Source organism: Tachyglossus aculeatus, chromosome X2 (assembly GCF_015852505.1).
Source record: "Tachyglossus aculeatus isolate mTacAcu1 chromosome X2, mTacAcu1.pri, whole genome shotgun sequence".
NCBI classification, from domain to species: Eukaryota; Metazoa; Chordata; class Mammalia; order Monotremata; family Tachyglossidae; genus Tachyglossus; species Tachyglossus aculeatus.
In genome coordinates, this window is record NC_052100.1 from 3,348,200 (window position 1) to 3,370,598 (window position 22,399).

At 52.3% G+C, this 22,399-nt stretch overlaps 1 protein-coding gene across 1 annotated transcript in view; it reads right to left on the minus strand.

The window, feature by feature from the left end:
* Nucleotides 1–1,592: 1,592 nt before the first annotated feature.
* UBE2D2 (ubiquitin conjugating enzyme E2 D2) overlaps nucleotides 1,593–22,399 on the minus strand; it is a 36,145-nt gene continuing 15,338 nt past the window's right edge. The window contains exons 2-7 of the mRNA XM_038771185.1: nucleotides 14,705–14,768; nucleotides 8,304–8,335; nucleotides 8,124–8,201; nucleotides 7,915–8,020; nucleotides 2,648–2,741; nucleotides 1,593–1,780 (exon numbers count right to left, since the gene is read on the minus strand). Coding sequence (XP_038627113.1) covers nucleotides 1,735–1,780; nucleotides 2,648–2,741; nucleotides 7,915–8,020; nucleotides 8,124–8,201; nucleotides 8,304–8,335; nucleotides 14,705–14,768 — 420 coding nt within the window. The 3' untranslated portion in view covers nucleotides 1,593–1,734. The remainder of the gene's footprint in view (nucleotides 1,781–2,647; nucleotides 2,742–7,914; nucleotides 8,021–8,123; nucleotides 8,202–8,303; nucleotides 8,336–14,704; nucleotides 14,769–22,399) is intronic.

Genomic DNA, 22,399 nt, shown 5'->3' on the forward strand with positions numbered 1-22,399 from the left:
GCGGCAGGTTACGGGGGGACGAAAGAGAGGAGAGACAAGCGGAACGTATTTAGACCAAAAGCACTGGACATTTTATTCCTCGGTTTCTGTGCAAGAGTGAAATGATAGCGTTTCGAAGTGGTCGGGACGGGGCCCGTTTGCGATTCTAAAATCGGAGCCTAATTCACGGGGCCGACGACCATTCCGGCACGTACGCCGGCTTGCGGGGCTCAAGCTACGTCGAATCAAATCACCGGAGTCGAATGGGAGCTTGGGGAAGGCGTCCCCCGAAACCGAGCCACGTACAATTACGATTTAAGACCGGGGCGGGGAGACGGATTTCTGCACGGGGTTGGTGCCGGGCGGTCGCGTAGAAACTACGATTACGAACTTGTGCTGATGTCTTCGGGTCTCCCCGGCGTCCTCGGCGGCTTTCCACGGGCCGGGGCTGGGAAAGAGAGATTTATACCGACGGGCGCGACGTGCCGCTCCGATTCCTCTTAAAGAAGGGCCAGTCTCCTACTTTCGCGGTCCCGCCGCCGACTCTCCGGAGCCTGAGGGAAGCCATCGGGATGAGGTTCCCGTCTGGCTTCGGTACGGTGACCCTCACGTGCCGGGACGCGGAACCGGTTTCGTGCCGGAGCTGAAATGAGGTGGCTAGGGGACGGACCCCCCCCGTCCCCGAATCTGGACACACTGATTTTCCAATTAAAAAGCCTATTCACACAGAGTTATATGTAATGACTGTAGTAATCAGTTTATTACACGGATTAATCTCTCGAACGTACAAACTCCAGAGGAGTGAGTGGGCTGGATCTTTTAAATATACACAAGGTTTCCGTCAAACGAGGTTTTTTTTAACCCTTACATCCAGAGACCTAAGCAGTTAAAAAAAAAAATAAGAAAAATATGAGCTATTAGCTATGTAGTAACTGAGAGACCACATACAAACCCAAAGTATTTGGGGGGGGGGGGGGGAGGCGGAAAGGGGGAGGGGGTTTGGAAACAAAACCCATCAATCACTTAACGTAACCAATAGCTCCAATCCATTTCAACATTGATCAGTTAGGCTTAGACCTGGAACAAAGGACGCGGGGGTGGGACGAGGGGGTTGGGGGTTCAGTCTTTGCGGAGAGAGGACGGCTCCTTTGGGGTGAAACCAACACAGAAACGGTGGCCTTTCATAACCGTTATATGAGTTTAAAAGGTTTTCGCTTTTGCTTTGTGTTTTTTTTAAAAAAAAGAAAGAAAAGAAGCACTTGCCCCAGCAGGTGAGTGGCACCGTCCCCCCTCCCGCCCACCCCGCAACCCCAACTTCGGCCTCCAATCTGAAATCGCCCGGGGTCGGGGGGTGGGGAGGGATGGGTCTCCCAACTAGGTTATGACCGGAGAATTGGCTTCTTGCACACCCAAACCCACACGCGTGCACGCGCCCACCCACGCCCGCACGCGCTTCTTTGCTAGGAGCTGATGTGGGGACCGGGGATGTCGGGGGAGGAAGGGTGGAGGGGGGGGGATACAGTATTTCTATTCGGTTGTTCCAAGTATGTACGACACAGGCAGCGCTGCTCCATCAGGTAAACATGTGCACGGGGCGGAAGGGGGGCGGGTTCGGGGAAGGGGCGGGGGAGTGGGGAAGGGGGAAGGCGTGGGCTCGTCGAAAAGCGCTCGAATGGAAATCGGAAGGATCCTCTCTCTGTCAGAGTTCCCCTGGCTTTATTTGGGAGCGGGGTTGATCCGGCGTCGCCGCGGCGATTACATGGCGTACTTCTGAGTCCATTCCCGAGCTATCCTGTTGTACCTGCGCACACAGAGAGGCGGTCGGCTAGCCCCGCGGGCCCGGCCCCGCGACGGGTGGAGAGCAGGGACGGCACCCGGCGCTTCGGCCCGGGCGAAGCCCCCATCCGGAGGTGGGGCGGAGGGGAGAGGGAAGGCCCCGGGGGACGGGAAGACGGGAGGGATTTAAGCCAGGGCTGACGGGGAGGTTTGGCTGCTTCCACACGCCGTGTGCCCGATCCCCGCTGTGACTGGGGAAGAGTCTGGGGCACGGGGCGGCCTTCCTTTTTCCAACTTACCTGTCGCGATCCCTTTCAACCGCGAGGGAAGTCGAGCGGGAGCATCACCCGGCCGTCTCTACCTCCGGGAGGCCCGGGCGGCTGCCCCGCGCCCGACGGCGGCGCCAAAATGATGGGCCTCGTACCCCCTCCCCTAGCTCTGCCGCTCTGGGGGGGCGGGAAAAGGCGTTCACGTTTCGGAAGCGGCCCCAACGGCGCACCCTCGATAATCACACGGCCTACTTCAGCTCAAGTGCCCGTGAACTTCACGGCGGGAGGTTGGGAGAGGTGAAGACGGGCGCGGGGCGGGGAGAGGACCCGACGGCCCGGACGGTACCGGACCTCGACCCGTCCCCATTCGGCCCGTCAGCGCCCAACGAGCAATTTCCTCCTGCCGTTCCCTGTGGGGCCGAACCGACTGGCATCGTTTTGGCGGAGACGCGGGAGCGGGGTGGGAACGGCACAGATCCCCGGGTTTGAAAATACTCGAGTCGGAGGGGCCAGAAACGCAACCCTCCTGGGATCCAGCCTCGCCGCTGGCCGGCCACCCCTCCTCGCCCCGCCGGACGCGGCCTCGGTTGAACGAGGCCGGGGCCTGCCCTTGCTCTACTCACTTTTCTCTATCTGTTTTGTAGATCCGGGCAATCTCAGGCACTAGAGGATCATCTGGATTGGGGTCACACAACAGAGAACAGATGGACAAGAGTACTGGGGAGAGAGACACACACACACACAGAGAAATGGACACTGGTCAGCTGCCAAGAGTAGTCACACGAGGCTGGCCAACTGGGATTTCCTGCCCCAACTCAAGACACGCTCAGGACGGGGCTCTGCGCGCAGAAGGGGCTGTAGTAAACACCACTGGCCGACAAAGGTGGAGACTCAAGGACCTAACGGGGCCATTCTCCACGAGTGGCTTGCCTCTGCCTCGGCTCACCTGATGTTTGCTGGGGACGGGGGCCGCGATGACAGGACCACCCCAGCTCGGGCTCCGGCTTGCCCTGGCTGCCACCCCCGTGTACGTATCATCATCATCATCATCAATAGTATTTAATGAGCGCTTACTGTGTGCAGAGCACTGTAGTAAGCGCTTGGGAAGTACAAGTCAATCAATCAATCAATCAATCAATCGTATTTATTGAGCACTTACTATGTGCAGAGCACTGTACTAAGCGCTTGGGAAGTACAAATTGGCAACACATAGAGACAGTCCCTACCCAACAGTGGGCTCACAGTCTAAAAGGGGGAGACAGAGAACAAAGCCAAACATACCAACAAAATAAAATAAATAGGATAGAAATGTACAAGTAAAATAAATAAATAAATAGAGTAATAAATATGTGCAACCATATATACATCTATACAGGTGCTGTGGGGAAGGGAAGGAGGTAAGATGGGGGGATGGAGAGGGGGACGAGGGGGAGAGGAAGGAAGGGGCTCAGTCTGGGAAGGCCTCCTGGAGGAGGTGAGCTCTCAGCAGGGCCTTGAAGGGAACATATAGAGACAGTCCCTACCCAGCAGTGGGCTCATGAAACCGGGAGCGCTCTGAAGCCTTCAAAGAACCCGGCGTGGGGCATTCCCCCAGAAAGGGTTTGTCCAAGCGAGGTGGTATTTGTTAAGGCACTGCAAAGTAATCGGGTTGGACAGAGTCCCTGTCCCCCGTGGGGCTCACAGTCTCAATCCCCATTTTACAGATGAGGGAACTGAGGAACAGAGAAGCGAAGTGGCTTGTTTAAAGTCACACACCCTGACCCCTAACTCCCAAGCCCGGGCTCTTTCCACTAAGCCACGCTGCTTCTCATGGTCTCCTGCCCTGCGGCCAGAAGGGACCACCTCCAAGATGAACCCCAAGGCCCGGAGGAAGTGTAGCGGGCAGCTCGCGGACGACGATGCTGTTCTTGTCCCCGCGGTCCCCAAGGAACAAAAGCCTCCGCTTCCGGGCTGGCCTCACTCCCCGTCCCGCTCAGGTCGGGCCGTTGGTGCCGGAGGGGAGTTGAATGGAGGCCTGGAAGGGGCTCCGCTAGAAGCGGACCCCCTGGAAGGGGGTCTCACACTGGCTCCTGGAGCGGGTGGCTCAGATCAGATAGAGAAGCGGCGTGGCTCAGTGGAGAGGGCCCGGGCTTTGGAGTCAGAGGTCACGGGTTCAAATCTCAGCTCCGCCACTTGTCAGCTGCGTGGCTCTGGGCGAGTCACTTCACTTCTCTGGGCCTCAGGGACCTCATCTGGAAAATGGGGATGAAGACTGGGAGCGCCCCGTGGGACAACCTGATCACCGTGTAACCTCCCCGGGCCTGGAATGCCCTCCCTCTGCCCATCCGCCAAGCTAGCCCTCTTCCTCCCTTCAAGGCCCTACTGAGAGCTCACCTCCTCCAGGAGGCCTTCCTCTCCCCCTCGTCCCCCTCTCCATTCCCCCCATCTTACCTCTTTCCCTTCCCCACAGCACCTGTATATATGTGTATATATGTTATTTATATGTATATATATATCTTATGTTGCCAATTTGTACCTCCCAAGCGCTTAGTACAGTGCTCTGCACATAGTAAGCGGTCAATAAATACAATTGATGATGATGTATGTTTGTACATATTTATTACTCTATTTATTTTACCTGTACATATCTATTCTATTTATTTTATTTTGTTAGTATGTTTGGTTTTGTTCTCTGTCTCCCCCTTTCAGACTGTGAGCCCACTGTTGGGTAGGGACTGTCTCTATATGTTGCCAACTTGGACTTCCCAAGCGCTTAGTCCAGTGCTCTGCACACAGTAAGCGCTCAATAAATACAATTGACTGATTGGAACATTCATTCATTCATTCAATCGCATTTATTGAGCTCTTACTGTGTGCAGAGCACTGTACTAAGCGCTTGGGAAGGACAAGCTGGCAGCATATAGAACAGTGCTTTGCACACAGTAAGCGCTTAACAAATGCCACCATTATTATTATTATTATTATCAACTATTCCCGACCCCCGGCACAAATGGCGGTGAACTTGGGTGGAGACGTTCCCCACGCTGCCAACGTGGACCAATCCGGGTGTGCGCGCGCCCCTTTACCTTCATTTGTTCATTCGATCTTATTTATTGAGCGCTTACCGTGTGCACAGCACTGTACTAAGCGCTTGGGAGAGTATGATACAACAATAAACGGACACATTCCCCGCCCACGACAGGATTAGGGTCCCGAATGAAGCCCCCAGACCCTGAACCTGGAAGGAAAGACCCGTTAACTGTCTGGCTCCGGGCTCCCGCCGGAACCGCTCTGCTATCCGGTCCTCCACCAGCTGGGGTTTGGGCTTGTTGCAGCGTGGCTCAGTGGAAAGAGCCCGGGCTTTGGACTCGGAGGTCATGGGTTCGAAACCCGGCTCCACCACTTGGCTGTGTGACTTTGGGCAAGTCACTTCACTTCTCTGTGCCTCAGTTCCCTCATCTGGAAAATGGGGATTAAAACTGTGAGCCCCCTGTGGGACAAACTGATCACCTTGTAACCTCCCCAGCGCTTAGTACAGTGCTTTGCACATAGTAAGCGCTTAATAAATGCCATTATTATTATTATTATTATTGCCCCCAGGGTTGGGGGTGGGAAGCGGCCCAGAGGAGCCCGAGGGCTGGCTGCACCTATTCCCAATGTTGCCAACTTGGACTTCCCAAGCGCTTAGTACAGTGCTCTGCACACAGTAAGCGCTCAATAAATACGATTGATTGATTGATTCCCGAGCATTCTCCATTTTAGGGCCGTTTTTTTCCAGACACACCACCTTGCTGGGGACCAGAATGGCCTAGCCGAAAGAGCTCACGCCTGGGAGTCAGAGGCCCTGGGTTCTAATCCCGGCCCCGCCCCCTGACTGCTGGCTGCCCCTGGCCAAGTCATTCCGCTTTTCAGTGCCACACTTTCCTCATCTGTAAAATGGGGATTCGATTCCTGTCCTCCCTCCTACTCAGACTGTGAGCCCCATGTGGGACAGGGACAGTTTGTCCTGAATCTACCCCGGAGCTTAGTACAGTGCTCGGCACACAGTAAGCACTTAAATACGCTTAGAACAGTGCTTTGCACATAGTAAGCGCTTAATAAATGCCATTATTATTATTATTAAATACCATTACAGACGGGCCGAGAGCCATCTTCCCTTGGTGGAAAAAAAAAAACGCCTTCCCTAGGGGAGAAATGGAGTAAGGCCCGAAAGGCGGCTTTGGGGAGGTTTCAATGTATGACACGGAGGACGGCACATTCATTCATTCATTCAATCGTATTTATTGAGCACTTACTGTGTGCAGAGCACTGTACTAAGCGCTTGGGAAGTACCAAGTTGGCAACATATAGAGACGGTCCCTACCCAACAGCGGGCTCACAGTCTAGAAGAGAAGCATCTCATGGCGTTCAAGTGGTCGGTGGCTGAGATGGCAGAGAGGATGCCCGAGATTCACTCATTCAATCGATTTACTGAGCGCTTACTGTGTTCAGAGTACGGTACTAAGCGCTTGGGAAGCACTAGTCGGCAGTAAAAAGAGACAATCCCTGCCCACACCGGACTTACAGTCCAGAGGTTCAAGTCCAGCTCGCTCCTCAGGGTCACCGTTGCCCATCAGTTGGTCAGGGGAGTAGGGGGGTGGATTGGGAAGTGAGTTAGTTGGGGAGTCTGAAGGTCATGGGTTCTAATCCTAGCTCCCCCACTTGTCTGCTGTGTGACCTTGCGCAAGTTGCTTCACTTACCTGGGCCTGTTATCTATAAAATAGGGATTGAGACTGTACGCCCCGTGTTGGACAGGGACTGTGTCCAACTCTGTATCCATCCTAGCGCTTAGTACAGTGCCTGGCACATAGTAAACGCTTAACAGATATGATGATATCATATCAACGGGAAGCCGAGTGTGGACGTCCGGGGGGGTCCGGTCGTGGGGTCTGCTGGGCCTAGTCACGACCTTCGCCCGGATAACCCACCCCGGGTGACGGGACCAGAGACCCAGCTACTTCCTAGGGGTGTCCTGACAGTGGAGGACAAGAGGACTGACTATTAGCTCCTTGAGGGTGGGGGAACGAGTCTGGTAGACTCCCGGGCGCTCAGCGCAGTACTTGGCACCCACTAGACGCTCGCCAACTACCCGCTTGGTAAATCGGACACAGGAAGAACAGGACAGAGACTGACTGGGCCTAGGAGTCTGAAGGACCCGGGGTCTAACTCCGGCCTTGCCCCTTGCCTGCTGCTGGGTGACCTTGGGAGAGTCACTTCACTTCTCTCGGCCTCAGTTACCTTGTCTGTAAAACGGGGATGTACATCAGGAGCCCCGGAGGGGAAGGGATCGTGTCCAACCTGATTAGCTTGTATCCACCCCTCTGACACATAATAATAATGACAGCGTTTATTAAGCGCTTACTGTGTGCAAAGCGCTGTTCTAAGCCCTGGGGAGGTGACAAGGTGATCAGGTTGCCCCACGGGGGGCTCACGGTCTTAATCCCCATTTTCCAGATGAGGGAACTGAGGCCCAGAGAAGTGAAGTCGGCTGTTGGACTTTGGGCAAGTCACAAGTGGCGGAGCCGGGATTTGAACCCATGACCTCTTTCCACTGAGCCACGCTGCTTCGCATTCATTCACTCTTTCATCCGATCGTATTTACTGAGTGCTCACCGTGCGGAGAACACTGTACTAAACACTTGGGAGAGTACAGCAGCAGACACATTCCCTGCCCAAAGCGAGCTTACAGGCCACTGTAAGCGCTTAACAGATACCACAATTACTATTACTATAATTATATTATATCCATAATATAATAATATTTATATTATTTATGATATTTATATATTCATATAAAATATTTATAATATATTTATATTATTTATGATTATTATAATTATAATTACTATAGCCCCCCCTCGCCCTCGGTACCTTTTGAAATAGTTAGTGCCGGGGACCACTGTGACCGGAGGATATCGAGGCAAATGCTGCCATTACTGTTGATGTTTGGATGGTAGATTCTTGTCGTAAATGCAACCTGCGGAGAGAGAGAGGAGGGCCCCCGCCTTTGAGATCGGCGGGGCCCCGAGGTCGGAGGGGTGGGGGGGCCGGGGAAGGGGCAGTTTGGGCTACTTACTCACCTTGGGTGGTTTGAAGGGGTAATCTGTCGGGAAATGAATTGTCAAGAAAAATACTCCTCCCTGATAGGGGCTGTCGTTCTGAGGAGGGGGGGGGCGGGACAAAGGAGAGAGCACGATTAGAAACCAGGCTGGACTCTCGCGAGGGATTTACAGTGGCGAGAGAGGGGTCGGGATACTTACTGGCCCCATTATTGTGGCTTGCCAATGGAACACTGAAAGACAAGAGAGAGAAAGGGAAAAAGAGAGAGAGCGAGAGAGAGAGAGAAACACCAGTCACTAAGAGAAGCAGCGTGGGCTAGTGGAAAGTGGGAGGCAGAGGACGCGGCTTCTAATTCCGGCTCCGCCACCCTCCTGGCTGAGTGACCTTGGGTAAGTCCCTTTGCTTCTCTGTGCCTCAGTTCCCTTATCTGCAAAATGGGGATTCAATCCTGGTTCACTCTCCTACTTAGGATGTGCGCTCCATGTTGGACTGGCCCGAAAAAAAGCCAGGGAGACGTGTGTTTCGGGAGGGAAGCCCCCCCCCCCCCACCCTCCCCGGGCAGTTTGTCCCTCCCCAGAGCAGGTGCTCCTTTAATCATCATCAATCGTATTTATTGAGCGCTTACTATGTGCAGAGCACTGTACTAAGCGCTTGGGAAGTACAAATTGGCAACATCTAGAGACAGTCCCTACCCAACAGTGGGCTCACAGTCTAATGGCCTTCCACCTCCCCGGGGTGTTTAACACAGTGCTCTGCACACAGTAGGGGCTGCTCAACGAATGCCACCGATTGATCAACAGGGAGGAAACGGGTTGAGGACGCGCTATCGCAAAGGTGTGAGTTTCCTCAGCCCTCTCACCCAGGGCCCAAAATCCAATTCCTCTGGATTAAGGGAGGGAAATCCTGGAAGACCGAGGAATCTACGATCATTTTGGCGCTTGGAAACTGGACCCGCCCAGGCTTAAAAATACTACCGACGAGGTCTCTCTCCGCTGCCACATCTATATTTGGACTAAGCCGAAGAGGAATAGCAACATTATCAAATGAACGCGTCCGGTGACCAACCCTGGCTGGTCCGTTTTCAGGTTTGTCCCGTACGGGCTCACAGTCTTAAATCCCCATTTTGCAGATGACGGAACTGAGGCCCAGAGAGGTGAAATGACTTGGCCAAGGTCACCCACACACAGCAGACGGGTGCCGGAGCCGGGATTAGAATCCAGGTCCTCCTGACTCCCAGGCCGTGCTCTTATCCGTTGGGCCACACTGTTTCCAGCACGGGGGTACACGGCAGGCTTGCCCGGATCCTTGGGATTTCTCCAACTTGGAAAATAGACCGGCCACCCTCATGGGCACAGAGAAGCAGCGTGGCTCAGTGGAAAGAGCCCGGGCTTTGGAGTCAGAGGTCATGGGTTCAAATCCCGGCTCCACCACTTGTCAGCTGTGTGACTTTGGGGCACGTCACAACTTCTCTGGGCCTCAGTTACCTCATCTGTAAAATGGGGACTGTGAGCTCCCCATGGGACAACCTGATCACCTTGTGACCTCCCCAGCGCTTTGAACAGTGCTTTGCACATAGTAAGCACTTAATAAATGCCATTATTATTATGGTGAAGGGGGGGGGAAACAACCTAAACTCCATCCCCCAATCCTACCTCCTTCCCTTCCCCACAGCACCTGTATATATGTACATATTTATTACTCTATTTATTTATTTTACTTGTACATATCTATTCTATTTATTTTATTTTGTTAGTATGTTTGGTTTTGTTCTCTGTCTCCCCCCTTTGAGACTGTGAGCCCACTGTTGGGTAGGAACTGCCTCTATATGTTGCCAACTTGTACTTCCCAAGCGCTTAGTACAGTGCTCTGCACACAGTAAGCGCTCAATAAATACGACTGATTGATTGATTGAGAATGTTTCCGGGTGGGGTTTCTTCTTTCCTAGCCAGCAACCCGATCGTGCTGGTAACGCCTTAGCCATGTGGCCTAGTGGAGAGCGCCCAGGCCAAGGGAGTCGGAAGGCCCTGGGTTCTAATCCCGGCTCTGCCTCTTGTCCGCTGTGTAACCTTGGGCAAATCACCTCCCTTCTCTGGGCCTCGGTTGTAAAACGGGGACTTAGACTGTGAGCCCCATGTGGGACGCGGCCCGATTAGCTTGTATCTATCCCGGTGCTTAGTAGGGTGCCTGGCCGGCGGCAAGCGTTTAACAAATACCATTTTTTTAAAAAGAAAAAAGAAAAAGGAGGGTGGCAACTGAGTCTTGGTTGCCACGCCAAGTTATTTTTAGCCCGCTACAGGGCAGCCCCGTGACTACGGAGCGGCAGGCGGCGGAGGCGCTCAGGCAGGAGCCGTGGGCGATTCCCTCGGGATGGGAAAGTTGGAAGACCCGCCAATTCCACAGGCCTTTGACCTGACTCTGCGGCTGCAGACGCCCCATGTCGTGCCGGTGTGTTCTTCTTCGTTAGTAATGGGATTGGACAGGCACGGGGCTACTTTAGCGGAAATACGGGCAACAGAGAGGGACCCCGAGAGAAGATGGACTCCCCCTGCGTATTGCTCCTCTTGCCGCCCGGTGCCACCCCTTTGCGAGACGGAATAGGTGGGGCAGGACTCAGGTTTCAAATAATAATTATGATGGTATTTGTTAAGCGCTTACTGTGTGCACAGCACTGTTCTAAGCACTGGGGAGGCTACATGGTGATCAGGTTGTCCCACGGGGAGCTCACAGTTTTAATCCCCATTTTGCAGATGAAGGAAACTGAGGCACAGACACTTGCCCAAAGTCACACAGCTGACAGTTGGCGGAGCCGGGATTTGAACCCATGACCTCTGACTCCAAAGCCTGGGCTCTTTCCACTGAGCCACGCTGCTTCTGGAGGGTGAGGGGACCACTCCCCAAATTACTTCCCGTCTGTAGTTTTAATTCATTCATTCAATCGCACTTATTGAGTGCTTACTGCGTGCGGGGCACTGTACTAAGCGCTTGGGAGAGTATGATACAACAATGAACAGACACCTGCCCACAACGAGCTTACAGTCCAGAGCTTATGCTGGTCTCCCCAACGAGGCCGGAAGCTCCTAGGGGGCTGGGATTGATTGATGAAAAATAATGACTGGCAAAAGTGCCCATCCTTTGCCCGGGTTACATGGATGGTGAACTTTTCCTTCTCTGTCCATCTTTCTTCCTCTCTCCTATGTTGCCAACTTGTACTTCCCAAGCGCTTAGTACAGTGCTCTGAACACAGTAAGCGCTCAATAAATACGAATGATTGATTGATTTGGACTCCCCCAGATGCTGAGAACAGTGCTCCGCACAGAGCAAGTGTTCAACAAATACCACACAGTAAGCGCTCAATAAATACGATTGATTGATTGATTGATTTGGACTCCCCCAGCTGCTGAGAACAGTGCTCTGCACAGAGCAAGTGTTCAATAAATACCACACAGTAAGCGCTCAATAAATACGATTGATTGACTGATTGATTTGGACTCCCCCAGCTGCTGAGAACAGTGCTCCGCACAGAGCAAGTGGTCAACAAATACCACACAGTAAGCGCTCAATAAATACGATTGATTGATTGATTTGGACTCCCCCAGATGCTGAGAAAAGTGCTCCACACAGAGCAAGTGTTCAACAAATACCATTATTGAGAGAGTGAGGCCTGGTGGTCCGTGGAGAAGGTGAGGGCTAAGGGAGCCACTCGGGATATGCGCTCCATCCTGGACCTGGATAGAACCATCTCTCAATCAATCAATCAATCGTATTTATTGAGCGCTTACTGTGTGCAGAGCACTGTACTAAGCGCTTGGGAAGTCCAGGTTGGCAACATATAGAAACGGTCCCTACCCAACAGACCCAGATCTTTCGTGGGCGTGGGTCAGAAGACTCGTAGGCCGTGTGTCCACCAGCTCGCCTGTGGTCCAGGACGCAGCACCGTGGCTGGAAAGACCACCGGGCTCCGTCAGGTGATGGCCAAGTGAAGATGCCCCGAATGCCCTTCTCTGTCCGCCCACATCGGTCCAGAGTGGCTTCCCGGCCTGGAGGCTTGAGGTTATGGGTGGGGGCTTGGGACCTTGGCCCCAAGCCGGCCCGTGAGCGATCCGGTTTCGGACATCGGACGCCACTTGCCAACGTGGGGGTGGAGAGGTCTATGGCCCGCGGCGGGCTGGGAGGAAGGGGCAACTATTCCCCGAGGCTTGGGGGCCTCTGAAACCTCACGACCGTTGAGCCTCCGTGACACGTGGGGTCCCCGCCGGGGCCGGGTCGGAAGGGGCAAGCGTGGTGAAGGTCAGTTTATTCCTAAAAGGCCACTAACAGCACTCCCTCCGGGACATACCATGCTCATTCCAGACTGTGAGCCCACTGTTGGGTAGGGACCGCCTCTATATGTTGCCAACTTCGACTTCCCAAGCGCTTAGTACAGTGCTCTGCACACAGGAAGCGCTCAATATGAATGAATTCCAGTGCTTACTACAGTTCCTGAAACAGGCGCTCTAACCGAGAGCCGACCGAGTTTCAGGAAATCATCATAATGACGGCATTTGTTGGGCGCTTTCATATGGCACCGTACTAAAGTCTGGGGTGGATGCAAGTTAATCAGGTGGGACACACGGGGCTCTGAGTTTTAATCCCCATTTTACAGATGAGGTAACTGAGGCACAAAATAGCGAAGCGACTTGCCCAAAGTCACACAGCAGACAAGTGGTAGAGCCGGGATTAGAACCCAGGTCCTTCTGGCATCTGGGCCCGTGCTCTATTCACTAAGCCATGCTGTTTCCAGTGGCTTCCTGGTAAATATTCACTATTCCAACTTTTTGGTACTCATATCGACCAAGCAACCTGCAGCACGGCCTTGGGGATAAGGGCCCAGCCTGGGAGTTGGCCCGGCCTCAGGTCCTCATCTGTAAAATGGGAATACCTGTCCACCCACCTAGCCCCCGTGTGGTACAGGGACTGTGTCTAACCCGGTGATCTTGTATCAACCCCAGTGCTTAGTACAGTGCCGAGCACATGGTTGGCGCTTAAATATCACAGTTGCTATTGTTGTCCACAGACTTCCCTCTAAGCACCCTATCTTTTAAGGGACTTTGGTAGCCACTGTCAGGCACGTCAGGAATTTGGGGCCCACTACTGCTTAGTACAGTGCCGAGCACATGGTTGGCGCTTAAATATCACAGTTGTTATTGTTGTCAACAGACTCCCCTCTCTGCACCCTAGCTTTTACGGGACTTTGGTAGCCACTGTCAGGCACGCCAGGAATTTGGGGCCCACTAGGTGCTTTTAACAGCATACTTTAAATCGGGTACCAATCCTTAAACTATCAATCACAAATTATTTATATTAATGCCTGCCTCTTCCTCTGGACTGTGATCTCAAATGCAGGCAGGGAACATGCCTGCTAGCTATACTGTATTGGATCTGCTCAAGCACTTAATACAGTGCTCTGCACATAGTAAGCGCTCAATAAATACCACTGACTGACAATGACTGAACATAACCTAGTTTATCAGCAAGCTTAAAGGGGCTGCAGCCGTAGGAGGGGCTTTTTAAAAATATCTGTGTTCCTTAATTGTGTGTTCTGAATCTTAATCTCGCTTAAAATTTAAGCAAGCTCCCTGAGCGCGGGGATTGTGCCTATCAATTCTATCGTCTTGCTCTCTCCCGAGTGCGATACAGTGCTCCGTACGCAGCAGACTGTAAGCTCCTTGAAGGCAGGGAAAATGTCTACCGAGTCCACCACAGTGTACTCTTTCCAAGCGCTTAGAACAGCGTTCTGCACACAGTGAGGCTTCAATAAGTACCATCGACTTGACTGACGTCTGGTCTCGCCCCACTAGTGCTCATGTTCCTCAGAGGCAGGGATGTTGGGTAGGGACTGTCTCTATATGTTGCCAACTTGTACTTCCCAAGCACTTAGTACAGTGCTCTGCACACAGTAAGTGCTCAATAAATACGATTGATGATGATGATCTAGTCTGGCCTGGTTCTGAGGAGCAGATTTGGGGGTCCCCAAGTCTTTTAGGTTTCATTTCTTGGGGCAGCCTCCCCTAGTCCTGACCCCGTTCAGGATCGCCCTCCTTCTGAGCCATTCTACTCCATTAGAACCACCTTTGCGGAGCCCTGGGCAACGTGAGGTTTGTGGGAGCTGGGAGCTTTGAGTCTGCATTTGAACTCACCCCTCAAGCGTTGTGAGGAGCCCAGGACGTCACCCTCCCCTCTGACCTCACCGACAGTCTGTGCGCAGAAAGCCAAGGTCCGAAACGGACCCTGCTAGGTCCCAAAACGGTTAACGGCAACGGTGACAATGGTGGCCTTGGCTCAGTGCTTACTGTGTTAAGCACTGGGGTAGACACAAGATCATCAGGTCGGACAGAGTCCCTGGCCAACGTGGGGGCTCACAGTCTACGGGATAGAGGGAGGACAGGTCTAAAACCCTCATTTTATAAATGAGGAAACTGAGGTCCGGCTGGAGAAGTGAAGTGATTTGCCCGAGGTCACCCAGCAGGCAAGTGCGGGGGCCGGGAGTCGAATTTGGGTCTTCTGACTCCCGCAGAGTCCGTGGCCGGGGTGCTCGGGGGAGGGGGCGGCGGGGGGTACTTACTGTCATCTCCGACGGGACCTGCCGAACATTGTGCTGGAGGGTCCCGGGCCAGGTCATTCAGCTCCTTCAGAAAGGAAAGGGTGTGGGGGGGGAGAGACAAAGAGACACAGGGGAGGGGAGAGAGGAGAGAGACAAGGGGGGGGGAGAGAAAGAGGGAGAGATGGAGAGAAAAAGAGAGAGAAAATTGACTTTGTCGTCTATAAAATTAACCCGGGGCCCGGTCTCACCCACTTTCTCTTCACCAATGCCGCCTAATCTCGGCTGTTGGGTGCTTAAAAGTTCCAGGCCCATGACTCAACGCAACGGTAGCCACGACGGGCTTTTTGGACTCGGGTTCGCATTTAAGGAGACCGCCCAGGCTGCAGGCGAGGCGCGGGGCAGCTCCCAGAGTCGGCTGCCCTCTCCTCTTCGGTCAGAGGCTCCTGGAGTTGGGCGGACCTTGAAAAGAGCTGAGCAACTCCTCACGGGTGGCCGGAGGGCCAGCCTGTGGGGCGGGGTCCATGGAATGAGCTTTTACAGTTTGATCTAGGCCGGTTTAGGCGTCAGGAAAGCGAAAGCCGCCTGGGACCGAGTTTTAAAATGGCACTCACCATCGCCGAGCCCTGGAAACCACCCGGGCGACCCCTCTTGCAGCAAACCCGTGCTTATGGAAGACCTCCCCACCCCCGAGATGAAAGAGGGTAGATCAGACTCCACACAACACACGCCAACGCCTCGAATACTGAAGAAACCCAGAAGACTATGTTTGCTCGAATCGAACGTCAGCCTTCGACCCCCGTTGCCAAAAGAGTTCCGCTTTCTGCTTGCTGGACAGATGGGCCAACTAGAAACCATGACGCCACGCTCATGTTTGGTGCCCGCTTTGGTCATTTAGCAGAAGCCTCTGAGGTGGGCAATTAACAATTAAAGGGCGGAAATAATGGATCGGCGCTGCCCGGGCGTAAGGTGTTTCCAAATAATCTTAGGTGCTCTTTGAGGTTGAGAAAATGATTCCCGTGTTCTTGAAGATTATTTTTTTTTGGGGGTGGGGAGGTCGTGGAGAGAACGAAGTGATGTTTCCCCAGGGAATGGAAAAGTCAGATCAAAGCGTGCTGCAGGTAACGGTTCTTTTCCAAACCCTACCGGGCAGGGAGCGTTTTCTTTCCTCGCTGGTTCGGAGAGGGTAAAAGACAGGAAGTTTGCGGGTCAGAAGCCTTGCCCCCTAGGGCACCCTGGCTCCACCCTATGCCCAGGGGGTGGGAAGCAGGAAAACTATCCTGAAGGACCTGGGTTCTAATCCTGACTCCACCACTTGTCTGTGAGCCCACTGTTGGGTAGGGACTGTCTCTATGTGATGCCAATTTGTACTTCCCAAGCGCTTAGTACAGTGCTCTGCACATAGTAAGCGCTCAATAAATACGATTGATTGATTGATTGATTGATTGTCTGCTGTGTGGCCTTGGGCAAGTCTTCGTGCCTCGATTACCTCACCAGTAAAATGGGGATTGAGACTGTGAGCCCTGTGTGGGACAGGCACTGTGTCCAACCCGATTACCTTGTATCTACTCCAGCACTCATATCAGTGCCTGGCACTTAATAAGCGCTAAGAAATAATGCTATCATAAATTATTATTAACAGTCTCCAGAGCTGGAGCTTGGGATGCCCAGTGGGAGGCAGGCGGCCTCCCCTGGGGTCTTGCGGTGGCCGGAGGACCACTGCCCTCCGGTTCTACTGGCCTGAGAGCACTGACCATAGGCTGGGCCTACTGTTGGGTAGGGACTGTCTCTATATGTTGCCAACTTGTACTTCCCAAGCGCCTCTGCACACAGTAAGCGCTCAATAAATACGATTGATTGATTGGGCACTGGTGATTCCTCCCCCAGCTGGGGATGGGGGGAGCAGAGACGCTCCAGGAGACCACCGGGGCTAAGGAGACGGCTCAGTGGCTTCCCTCTTCAGTGAGGGAAGTCTGAGTGAGGGTCCGCTAGCCCGGATTCGTCTAAGGGATCAATCTTTGGTATTTACTCAGTGCCAACTATGTGCAGAGCACTGTACTATAGGTGCTTGGGGAAGTACGATACCACAGAGTTGGTAGACACGCTCTCTGCCCAAAAAAAGGCAGGGAGCAGCGTTGCCTAGCAGAAAGAACACAGGCTCGGGAGTCAGAAGGCATAAATTCTAATCCCGGCTCTGCCACCTGACTGCCGTGTGACCTTGGGCGAGTCACGTAAACTCCTTCTCTGCCTCCGGTATCTCACCTGCAAAATGGGGATTTAAGACTGAGCCCCAGGTGGAACATGGACTGTGTCCATTTATTCATTCAATCGCATTTATTGGGCGCTTACTGTGTGCAGAGCACTGTATTAGAGAAGCGGCGTGGCTCAGTGAAAAGAGTACGGGCTTTGGAGTCAGAGGTCATGGGTTCGAATCCCGACTCCGCCACATGCCTGCTGTGTGATCTTGGGCAAGTCACTTAACTTCTCTGGGCCTCAGTTACCTCATCTGTAAAATGGGGATTAAGACTGTGAGCCCCACGTGGGACAACCTGATCACCCTGTATCCCCCCAGCGCTGAGAACAGTGCTTTGCACATAGTAAGCGCTCAACAAATGCCAATTATTATTATTATTATTATATTACTAAGCGCTTGGGAAGTACAAGTCGGCAACATATAGAGACGGTCCCTACCCAACAACGGGCTCACAGTCTAGAAGGGGGAGATGGACAACAAAACAAAACATTTGGACAGGTGTCAAGTCGTCAGAACAAACAGAATTAAAGTATCTATCCCAGTGCTCAGTACAGTGCCTGGGACCTACTAAGTGCTTAAATACCAAAACCCGCCCCCGAAAAAACTAACAAAAAAAACCTGTTACAGGCTAGGGGGAGATAGCACCAGGTATCAGAAGTACAAAATCAGCCTCTTTTAAGGCAGGTCAACTCTCCTTTCTTCACATGGTGATTTTGGCCCTGGTCTTACTATCTGGGGAGGATGGGGGAGTCTTTCAAATCCCTTGGACTTAATTAAACCAAGTCAGATGGGTCGCTGAAATCTCCACGTCAAAAACTACTGAAGACGCAAGATCGTCCATACTCCCAGACGCCCAGTACAGTGCTCTGGGTCTGGGGGGTACTCAAAGTGCTGTTGCCCACAAGAATCACTTTGTAACCTCCCCAACGCTTAGAACAGTGCTTTGCACATAGTAAGCGCTTAATAAATGCCATAAAAAATCACAAGTAGGACGCTCGTATCGTAAAACTTTAGGAGGAGGTTGGCAGCGGAAAGCTGATGGGAAGCTTGAGGGAGAGGCAAGGGATTGTAAATTCCTTGTGGGCAGGGATCGGTTCTACCAACACTATTGTGTCATTCTCCCCACCCCCCCAAGCACTTAGTACAGTGCTTTGCACATAGTAAAAGCTCAAGAAATACCACTGATGGACAATGGAGAGAGGCGGCGTCCCTGGAGGACACCCAGACGGGAGAAGGAAGTGAGGTCGGTATTGATCTGAGGCAGTGATGCTACAAGAGGCCCATAACTTGGCCACCAAGCAAACGTTCGAAACCAGTAGGCCGGGAGTTGTAGAGGTTACAAAGGTACTTACTGGACGCCTGCTGCTACAATGCACTGTACTAAGCAGCTGGACAACAGAACAGGAGAGCGAACCACAGGAATAGAACGGAGGCAACGCAACAAGCTTTGTACAAACGTGACATCTCTTTGCGGACTAACTCTGTCCCCCAAATTTAAGCCACGTTTAAGTTTGAAGTGCTATTTCGGGGGGGCTTGAACTCGGCCAGAAACTCCTTTGAGGATTTCGTTTTGCCAAGACTCCTCATCAGACGACCCACCTATAGTCGCCACCCAAGAGTGCTACCTGGGTAGACCCTAGTGATACTCCGACAACGGAGCCTATCTTTCTGGTTCTTCACACAGTGTCCTCTTGAAGAGGACGAGGGCCGCAAGCAAGGAAATGACAACACGTTCCACGCACCCACAGAAGTGGTGAATCCTGGTCTCTCCGCTTCTGTTTAGCAGAGACGAGGGCCCTGGGAAACTCCCAAAGTGGACTGATTTCTTTGCCATTAGAAACAACACGTCTGAAGTTAGGGAGCCACGACCTTTGAACTCCAACGCCCTGGCAACTCTGTTGTACTGAACTCTCCCAAGCGCCTCGTACAATGCCCTGCACATAATAAGGGCTCAGCGTGGGCCTAGTGGAGGCCTGGGAGACCGGAGGACATGGGTTCTAATCCCAGCTTCACCCGTTGTCTGCTATGTGACCTTGGAAAAGTCACTTGGCTTCTCTGGGCCTCGGTTATCTCATCTGGAAAATGGGGATTAAGACTGTGAGCCCCTGTGGGATGTGGACCGTGTCCAACCTAATGACTTTCTATCTACCCCAGTGCTTAGAACAGCGTCTAGCATGTAGTAAGCGCTTAACAGATGGCATAAAAAAACCCAAAACATCAGTGATACTTGGTGGGAAACACATCTGAAGTCTCAAGACATCAAATCAATCAACATGTCTAATATGATGCACTTTTAGTTACCCCAACGCTTAGAACGGTGCTTGATAAATGCACTATTCAACCACTCATATCCGAATGCTTATTGTGTCTGCAAAGCACTAAACTAAGCGCCTGAGAGAGTATAACAGTCGGCAGATACGTTTCCTGCCCGCAATGAGCTCACAATCTAGAAGGACATACAATAATATAAATAAATTATGACTATGTATGCAGTGCTGAAGGTGGGGTGGATATCAAGTGCTTAAAGGGTACGGATCGAAGTGTACAGACAATGCAGAAGGGAGGGGGGAAAGAGGATTCAGTCAGGAAAGTGCTTAGTACAGTGCTCTGCACACAGTAAGCGCTCAAATACAATTGAATGAATGAAAGGCTTTTTGGATATGATTTTCGGAGAGGTTTTGAAGGTGGGGAAAACGCTGGTCTGAGGTATATCCATTCAATTCATTCAGTTGTATTAAGTGAGCGCTTACTGTGTGCAGAGCACTGTACTAAGCGCTTGGGAAGGACAAGTCGGCAGCATACAGAGACGGTCCCTACCCAACAACGGGCTCACAGGCTAGAAGGGGGAGACGGACAACAAAACAAAACACGTGGACAGGTGTCAAAATCGTCTGAACAAATAGAGTTAAAGCTATATGCACATCATTTACAAAATAAATAGAACAGCAAATATGTACAAGTAAAATAAAATCGGTAATAAATCTGTACAAATATATACAAGTGCTGTGGGGAGGGGAAGGAGGTGGGGGAGGGGATGGGGAGGAGGGGAGGAAAAAGGGGGCTCAGTGTGGGAAGGCCTCCTGGAGAAGGTGAGCGCTCAGTAGGGCTTTGAAGGGAGGAAGAGACCGTCTCTATATGTTGCCAAATTGTACTTCCCAAGTGCTTAGTACAGTGCTCTGCACACAGTAAGTGCTCAATAAATACGATTGATTGATTGATTGATTGAAGGGAGGGAAGTATATGAAGGGGGAAGGAGTTCCACGCCAGAGGAAGGACGTGAGCAAGGGGTCAGCGGTGAGACAGATGAGATTGAGGTACACCAAGTAGGTTGGCGCTAGAAGACTATCGACTCTCCCGGGCGCTTAGTACAGCGGCCTGCACCCAGTAGGTAATAATAATAATAATAATAATAATAATGGCATTTATTAAGCGCTTACTATGTGCAAAGCACTGTTCTAAGTGCTGGGGAGGTAACAAAGTAATCAGGTTGTCCCACAGGGGGCTCATAGTCTTAATCCCCATTTTACAGATGAGGACACTGAGGCGCAGAGAAGTGAAGTGACTTGCCCAAAGTCCCCCAGCTGACAACTGGCGGAGCCGGGACTTGAACCCATGACCTCTGACTCCAAAGCCCGCGCTCTTTCCACTGAGCCCCGCTGCTTCTCCGAGCAGTACTCAAGAAATGCATTGATTCATTCGAGCGTATTTATTGAGCGCTTACTGTGTGCAGAGCACTGGACTAGGCGCTTGGGAAGTCCAAGTTGGCAACATCTAGAGACGGTCCCTGCCCAACAGCGGGCTCACAGTCTAGAAGGGGGAGACGGACGGCAAAACGAAACATATTAACAAAATAAAAGGCAGTGGATGAATGGATCGGATGATGGAGTCAGCGTGGTGTCAACGTTCAACTTAGTGGGCGGCAGTACAGCTGCTAGAACGGACGCGATTTCTGAGATGATTTACATCAGTACTACACTGGGCAGGTGGAGCTCGGCTGCCAGAGCTGACGAGTTCTCGGAGGTGACTTACAAAGAAAGTAAGAAAGAAAGAAAGTAAGTCACAAAGAAAGGGTGTAGGGGAAGAAAGGTACCAGGGTTCATTCATTCAATCGTATTTATTGAGCGCTTCCTGTGTGCCAAGCGCTTGGGAAGTCCAAGTTGGCAACATCTAGAGACGGTCCCTACCCGACAGCGGGCTCACAGTCTAGAAGGGGGAGGCGGACAACAAAACGAAACATAGTAACAAAATAAACAGAATATGTACAAATAAGAGTAATAAATACGTGTACACACACACACACACACATATATATATATATATATATATATACAGGTGCTGTGGGGAGGGGAAGGAGGTAAGGCAGGGGGGATGGAGGGTTAATGATGGCATTTTAATGATGGCATTTATTAAGCACTTACTATGTGCAAAGCACTGTTGTAAGCACTGGGGAGGTTACAAGGCGATCAGGTTGTCCCACGGGGGGCCTCACAGTCTTCTTCCCCATTTTACAGATGAGGTAACTGAGGCACAGAGAAGTTAAGTGGCTTGCCCACAGTCACACAGCTGGCAAATGGCAGAGCCGGAATTTGAACCCACAACCTCTGACTCCAAAGCCCGTGCTCTTTCCACTGAGCCACGCTGCTTCATTTCTGGTACAGTGCTCTGCACACAGTAAGCGCTCAATAAATACGATTGATTGATTGATTGATTGACTGAAGGAAGTTATGAGACCCTCCCCCCTCACTGTTTTGAGGTGAAGCTGTTGAAGAGACTTGTCCCGAGACTCTAGGTGAAATGCGAAGGTTGTCGTCTGCGATTTGTTGTGAGGCCTGGGGCCATGAATAAGTACATTAGAGGGAGAGGAAGAGTAGCCGGACACCTGACCCGTTCCCCTCCCACACCTAGGCCCAGGCGCTCGACTTCCGGGCCTCGGTTTCCTCATCTGTAAAATGGGGCCTTTCTCCTGCCCCCTAAGGTGAAGGGACTGTGTCTGACCTAATTGTACCGCATCTACCCCAGGGCTTACCGCGCAGTGAACGCTTAAAAACACACAACGTGATTATTAAGGACCGCCGCCTCCAGCCACTCGCCAGATAACCGAGGAGGGGCCTAGTTGAGTGTGCTGTGGATGGTGGCAGCCCTTTATATTTTTCTGTCATGGGGACATGCATGACATGCCCGTGTAGGCCGTGTCTGTCTCCTCTCATTGCCACAACTTGCCACAAAAGTGGCACGTGCCCCGATCTACCCCAAGGGCCTCAAAGGCCGCTATCCTGGTTAAATGCCACCTCCCCTGGTGCCCAGATTCCGGTGTTTCAAGCTTTCCTCCCCATTCTCGGTCCAATGCTTGGTTTCCGAGGTGGCAGGTCCCTGGAACAGGTTTGAGCGGGGAGATACCAAGGGCAGGGGATGCCAGTTTCCCTCAGACCTGGTGGGCAGTTGGCACAGCGGGAATGCTGCTGAGT